This window comes from Microcaecilia unicolor, chromosome 1 (genome assembly GCF_901765095.1).
Source record: "Microcaecilia unicolor chromosome 1, aMicUni1.1, whole genome shotgun sequence".
In the NCBI taxonomy this organism is placed as follows: domain Eukaryota; kingdom Metazoa; phylum Chordata; class Amphibia; order Gymnophiona; family Siphonopidae; genus Microcaecilia; species Microcaecilia unicolor.
In genome coordinates this window covers 638,132,728-638,139,685 of record NC_044031.1, presented here as the reverse complement: position 1 = coordinate 638,139,685, position 6,958 = coordinate 638,132,728, and the positions used below count along the sequence as shown (strand labels likewise).

Below are 6,958 nucleotides of genomic sequence, written 5' to 3'. Positions count from 1 at the left end.
ACTCCAATATGTAATCATTCCACTGTCTTTTTTGTTGCTCCCACTGTGGTGTTCATCTGAGGTAGCTTTGATTAGCTCTTCTTACGTTCTTCATTTACACCAGTATACTATTACCTTATGTTATATTTTTCAGTAATTATGTTTCTATCTGTTTAGGCCATTAAAATCTATTCTTTGCTACTTCTGGACTTTCATTTGTAATCAAACATACAGGTCAGTCTCCCTAAGATTTTATTTGCTTCGTGACAAACATATATCTTTCGATTTTTTTCACCACATTATCTTTTCTCAAATGTGTTGATCTAGGTGTTTTTCATTACAAGGTTATCCAGACTCCACTCAATTTAGTCAAACAAGTATAAGTTTATGCAGTGTGTTTCTTCTAGCAAAAAAGGTGCCGGTACTCAAATGTCAGGCCACCCTTCAGGGATGTGGTGATCACTGAGGGACTCACCCCACAATATCCAGGACCCCTGCAACCAGTCACAGAATCTATGACAAGGCAGAATTGGTGTGTAGAGCCTGAGCTCTTTCATTCAAACTTGGGAAACATGGGCCAACTTCAGCACACAATGGAAAAGGTGCCAGTACTCAGTACCCCCAAGTACCCCCTCAAAAAAAGCCCTGAGTTTATGTTCAATTTCTTACCATGCAATTTATCAAGGTCACACTTCATGTTGATCCAAAATAATATTTTAATTTTTTATTTCATTTTTTAATTTAATTGTATTGTTTTATTTTCATTTATTTAATTATTATTAATTATTTTTTTCATTCCATTATAAAAATTCATTCCCATTACAATGATTTTCATTTTTAATGTATTTTGAATATACATTTTTTAATATGTTTGATTAAGATGTGGCCATGTTTTATTTATGGAATATTACTAGCATTTTTACATTCATGTAGAACTGATTCTTTTATATTGCACTTTCATCATGTTTTTTTCTTGTTTTATTTATAAAACACTTACAATTGTGTGTTGCATCTATGTTATGAATGTTAAAACATAATACATACACTTACACATTACTGTTGAATCTGATGTGTTTATAATTTGTTTATTTTTATTTATTTCATCGTTTGTATTTCATTTTTATATATTGGTTTTAATCCATAGACTCCTGATGTAGGCCTTTTGGCTGAAACACAACGTTGTGTCGAGTCATTTTGTTTTCCAATAAACTTTGCTTCACTTAATTACTTCTGTGGTCCTGTCTTTGGATATCCTGGTTCTCATTCCCACTTTCCTCATGCCAGGATTTATACCAGGTTTCAGCAGTTGTAAGTGTGGCATCCAAAGTTAGGTGTGAGATCTGGACCAAGACAGTATTCAGCAAAGGGCAGATCTTTCTGGTGCCTAACTTTGGGAACCATTTACTGAATTCACCCTGAAGAGTACAGTGTATGTGGAGTAACTGCCTACAGTCTACCAGCTTCTTCCAGTCCCAACCATGATCTCAAAACAAGATATTTTGTTATTTAGATTTTGCTCATGCCTTTTTCAGTAGTAGCTCAAGGTGAGATACATTTAGGTACTCTGGATATTTCTCTGTCCCAGGAGGGCTCACAATCTAGGTTTGTACCTGAGGCAATGGAGATTTAAGTGACTTGCCCAGGATCACAAGGAGCAGCAGCAGGATTTGAACTGACCACCTCTGGATTCCAAGACTGGTACTCTAACCACTAGGCCACTCCTCCACTCATGTGGAGGGCCCCCACAGCATATCCAGGCAAACATGGGAACCATCCCTTACATGCAGAATAGAACTTGGGTGGAATTTTGGAATTTACACCCTTAGGTGCACAGACATGTGCGTAAATAGCATTGTGAAAAGAACGTAGTAAATAGGGCCTTACCAGATCTATTGAGGAAAGAATGTTTGAGAATCTGATAAAATGGACATTTTATTCCTGAACAAATAAGTTAGTCCATAAGTTATTACCACCTTCTTTGCTCAACTGCCCCTCTGGAAGATTTTACTTATTATGGTTATCTAAAAATCATATCTATTGCCCACTTTGGTAGTTAATTGTGTTTTTTATGTCTTTTCTAATCCCACAGTGGGTATCCAGGGATTATTGTGAAATGAACCTAAGCAATCGAACCTCTATGTTTGAGTTCATCTTGATAGGATTTGCTGACTTTCACAATCTACAGATTTTTATCTTCATAGCTTTTTTGTCCATTTATGTTCTTACTCTACTGGGAAACATCAGCATCATCACAATAATTAAGATTTCTCCTCAACTTCACATACCCATGTATTTTTTTATCAGCAACTTATCATTCTTAGATATATGTTATTCCTCCACCATTACTCCAAAAACATTGGTAGACTTAGTACTGGAGATAAAAGGCATCTCTGTTCTCGGGTGTGCTGCACAAATGTACTGTTTTGCAACTTTGGCAATTGCAGAATGCTTCCTTCTTGCAGTGATGGCATACGATCGTTATGTGGCTATATGTAACCCACTACTTTATCTTGTGGTTATGAACAGAAAGATTTGCATTCTACTAGTTACCAGTTTATACACAGTAAGCATGATAATTTCAGCTATACAAACAGGTAATGCCTATTCTGTATCATTCTGTGGTCCCAATGAGATTAATAATTTCTATTGTGATCCCGTTGCAGTTTTAAAGCTATCCTGCTCCGATACCTTCCTGAAGGAGCTATTGCTTGCTTCTATTTCTATGGTAGTTCTCTCATCAAGTATTATCGCAGTACTTCTCTCATATATTTACATTATCTCCACTATCCTGAGAATCCGCTCATCAGAGGGAAGACGCAAAGCCTTTTCCACATGTGCCTCCCATTTCATCACAGTGACTTTATTTTTTGGGACTCTTGTATTTATGTATGTTTTCCCTAGTTCTCATTACTCACTAAACAAAAATAGAACTGTTTCTGTGATTTATACAATGATAATTCCTATGGTGAACCCTATGATCTATAGTCTCAGGAACAATGATGTCAAACAAGCAGTGAAAAAAGTTATGAAGAAAAAAATATCTTCCTAAGCAGTGTATAATATGCCATAATTATATTAAAACAAGGACAAATATATTCAAATGAGTAGATATTTATATGCCCAACACTAAACCCTTGTTTTAGGTTATTGTTCTACAGATTATTTTAGGTTGAATCATTCTAATAAAGTTATTCCAGATAAGATTGACCTTATTAATGGTTTTTCTCTGCCAGTGGAACAAATTTCCAAGATTGTGGGTTTCCTGGTAGATAAAACCTAATTATGCTCCCTTTTTACAAAGCCGAGCAAGTGGCAGTCAGTGCGGTAACGCCGACACAACCCATTCACTTTGAATGGGCTGTTTCGGCATTGTTGCACAGCAGCTGCTAGCATGGTTTTGTAAAAGGGGGTCTATATTATCAAAACTGTCTTTCTAAAATTTCATTCACTTCACAGAATTTATTGTTTATTTACTCAAGACCATTTTTCTCGTTTGGTTCAAACACTTATTTTATCCCATTTGGACTATTGTAATAGTTTGTACTCTCGCTGAAACTTTGTTCTTAGTTGCAACTACTTCAGAATACTGCAGCTAAATTGATTTTTCATATGAAGAAATTTGATAGGATGATGCCAGCTTTAACTTATTAACATAATAATATATCCCAACAAATTAACTGCTTTGACTTATTATCACTATCTAGACAGTTTTCATTTAATTTCAAACGTTATCCTTTTAAATGGATCTTCGGATGTCTCAGCAATATACTGCATTTCACAAACATCTTAAGCAGTACTGCCAATTCTTCATTGATCCATCATTTAAATATTTTTGAACAATATGAATTGTAATATAAAAATCTCAGCTACTTAGCTTTTCAAAAACAGAGCCTCTGCCAACATGGCCAGGTTTTGACTTCTCCCTTATGGTAGAGGTCCACTAGAAAAACAAAAAGATATAGTAAACACATAATCAAAACTTCAACAATATAATATTATCTTCAGCAGTGATTCTACTCACAGACATTCTGTTACAAATTCACTTCCAGCAGCATTAAAACTCAGCAACATTCATTCTGATTGGTTCAGCAATAGACCTCAGAGAACCAATCAAATTAAAGACCACCATTTCAACTCTGCATTCAATCCATCAGGTTGTAGTGCTTTTAATTGAAAATTCCAATGCTGTTCTTTATAGCCCAAGTTGAACACTAACCAAAACACGCCATCTTAAATCATTCTATTGAAACTGAAATTCATTCCAGTGTTGCACCAAAGGAGCTGAAAAAACCTTGTTCTTAATTAATGATTTATTTTCATTGAGATGTAATTTAACTGGATGACTAGACTGTCCTATATATATAAGCTGACAAGGGCATACAATCATACATACTTCAGGTGGTACATAATCGAGATGTTATTTCATTGTGAATTTGTGGGACAAATCTATATCTTTCAGTGTAAGAGAGCACCACTGACATTCTCTGCATTTTAAATGACCTAACTCTTCATTAGCTGCTTCCATATAATGCAAATGTTTATATAACAAATACTCACCAATAGTTTTAATATATTTGAAGCACAAATAGGATGATCCATAAAACAGTTGTTAATTTGCAGTGAGAATGAATCAATGCAGCAACTTTAGAACTTAATGTTGAAAAGGGCAACACTGCTACTATCTTATCAGCTTTTGTATGTTGATTATATTGAAATAAAAGATCCCCCCTGAGCATACTTAAGTAAGCTCACATTTAGTTATTTTTCTGGAATAACCTCATTCCATAAAGCAAGTTGTCATCTTAGCAGCTTGAATCTCAAATTGCAAAAGTTGGGTTTCTGGAAAACTAGATCGTAAATGAAATGGGTGGAAGCTTGAGACACAGAATAACGTATTACTTGCTGTAGATGTTTGATACAGAGTGGTTTGAATATTCTGACCAACTCTATAAATCCAAACATCTAAGAACTCCAAACCTTGACTATTGAATTGCATAGTGAATTTCAAATTGCTCTGCAAATAATTAATCCACTGAATAAAATTCAATAATTGTAGTTTACCACCAGTCCAAATAAGAAACATGTCAACTAAAAATCATGTCCATCAAACATATAAATGGTGAGTGACCGACTCACTCGCAAATGCGTAGTAGAGACTTCCCTCTCTGTCCCGCCCCCGCGTCAATACGTGATGACAGGGGCGGGACAGAGAGGGAAACTGCACAAAGCCGCCAAGGTCACTACCGCTCCCCCCGCCCGAGGTCGCCGCTACCGCTCCCCCCACCCAGTGTCGCCGCCGCCAGCCCTCCACCTGACCCAGGCCCTCTCTCCGCTACTGAACTTACATCCATTCGCCGGAATGCAGCACGCACATCAGCTGAGCTGCCATCCACCTTCCTTCCCTGCCTGTGCCCCACCCTCGCTGACGTTATGTCACATGAGGGCGGGACACAGGCATAGAAGGAAGCCCGACGGCAGCTCAGCTGATCTGCCCTGCTGTGTTCTGGCGAATGGATGTAAGTTCAGTAGCGGAGAGAGGGCTTGGACCGGGTGGAGGGCTGGCGGCGGCGGTGACTCCGGGGGTGGGGGGAACGGTAGCGGCGACCTCACGGGGGGGGGGGCAGTGTCGACCTCCAAAAACCCCATTTTAACGGGCTCAACGGCTAGTAATAATATATACTGAAATTACTGCAAATCATAGAAGAAACATTCTTCAAATTTTGCTAAATATACAGAGTAGCCACTGAGACCACCAATGATGCCCTTATGGCCACTCCCTGAATCTGTTCATAACATTGACCTTGAAACAAAAAAAAAAGTTTGTAATCATCAACTGAGCCAGCTATAATAAAAACTCCTTTGAAATATGTTGAGGCTGACTCCTCTTATCCAATGCTTTAACAATAACCTCTAAAGTTTCATCTTGAGGTGTAACAGTGTACAATGAAGATACATCTATTGTTAAAAAGATTATCAATGCTAGTAGAGTCACCTGTTGTAAACATCATAAAAAATCAGAAGTATCTTGTAAATAGGAAACAACTTGACTAGCTAAAGGCTTCAGGAGGGGGAACTGCAACCACACAACTAACTCCACAAGAAGGCTTCTAGTTTTCAAAAGATGCCACTCTCTCACCAGCCAATCAACGTTAGCTCACAGATTAAAGGCACAATCCATCAAAGGATAATATATCTTTAAAAAACGCACACCATTCTATGTCTCTATTTAGCCCATGCAGACTCATTGTATTCAGATGATAGATCCATCATTGTTCCCATTGTAGAAGCCAGCATTTCAAAACTCCTCCCCATGAAGAATACTGAAGATGGTCAATCACCATACACCTCAGATTTTCAAAAGTATGATTCTCCAATAAACAATGCTGTATAATAGGAGCTTCCAATTTTTTTAGTTCATACACAGTGACAATGTTCAATCATTCTAGTTTTGAAAATACAGGAAGTCTGGACCACAAAAGGATATCACTTAGACGGCGAATGATGTACATTACATATTGAGATGTGCAATTAGTGGAACATATAATCTCAATGCGCTTTATTTTATGGGCATTCACAAATTGAGAAACCTCTAGAGTTACAGGGCAGATAGAACAAGAAGCATATTTAATATGACCCCCAGTTATATTCATCACAGGCAAAATATCTGATTTACATAAATAAACTGCCAAGCTACCATTATATGCTTAGGACAACATGCATGTAGACATTGAAAATTGTTCATGTACTGATAATATTCTCTAATGTTTCTTAATACATTTCACTAGTTTCAAAATAGAATTCATTTGATCAACTTTGTGCTGAGGGTTAGACTGCAGCAAAAGATCTCAATTATTAAAGAAGGCTCTTTTGTATGCATATTTAACTATCTTGCAAGGGTAACCTCTCTCAATCAGTTTCAACTGTAATTCTTGCACTTGTAATTGATGCATGGTGTCACATAACCTGCGATATAGCAAAA

The 6,958-nt window shown here is 37.0% G+C and overlaps 1 protein-coding gene across 1 annotated transcript; it reads left to right on the top strand.

Annotated features, from left to right (window-relative positions):
- Window positions 1-2,073: 2,073 nt before the first annotated feature.
- Window positions 2,074-3,289, top strand: LOC115460511 (olfactory receptor 5A2-like). The gene has a single exon (XM_030190283.1). The coding sequence runs from the start codon at window positions 2,093-2,095 to the stop codon at window positions 3,026-3,028; it is 936 nt and encodes a 311-aa protein (XP_030046143.1). The 5' UTR covers window positions 2,074-2,092; the 3' UTR covers window positions 3,029-3,289.
- The last annotated feature ends 3,669 nt before the right edge of the window (window positions 3,290-6,958 follow it).

Excerpts from the sequence above, each read along its gene's own strand:
- LOC115460511 (XM_030190283.1), top strand. The coding sequence starts at position 2,093 with ATGAACCTAAGCAATCGAACCTCTATGTTTGAGTTCATCTTGATAGGA.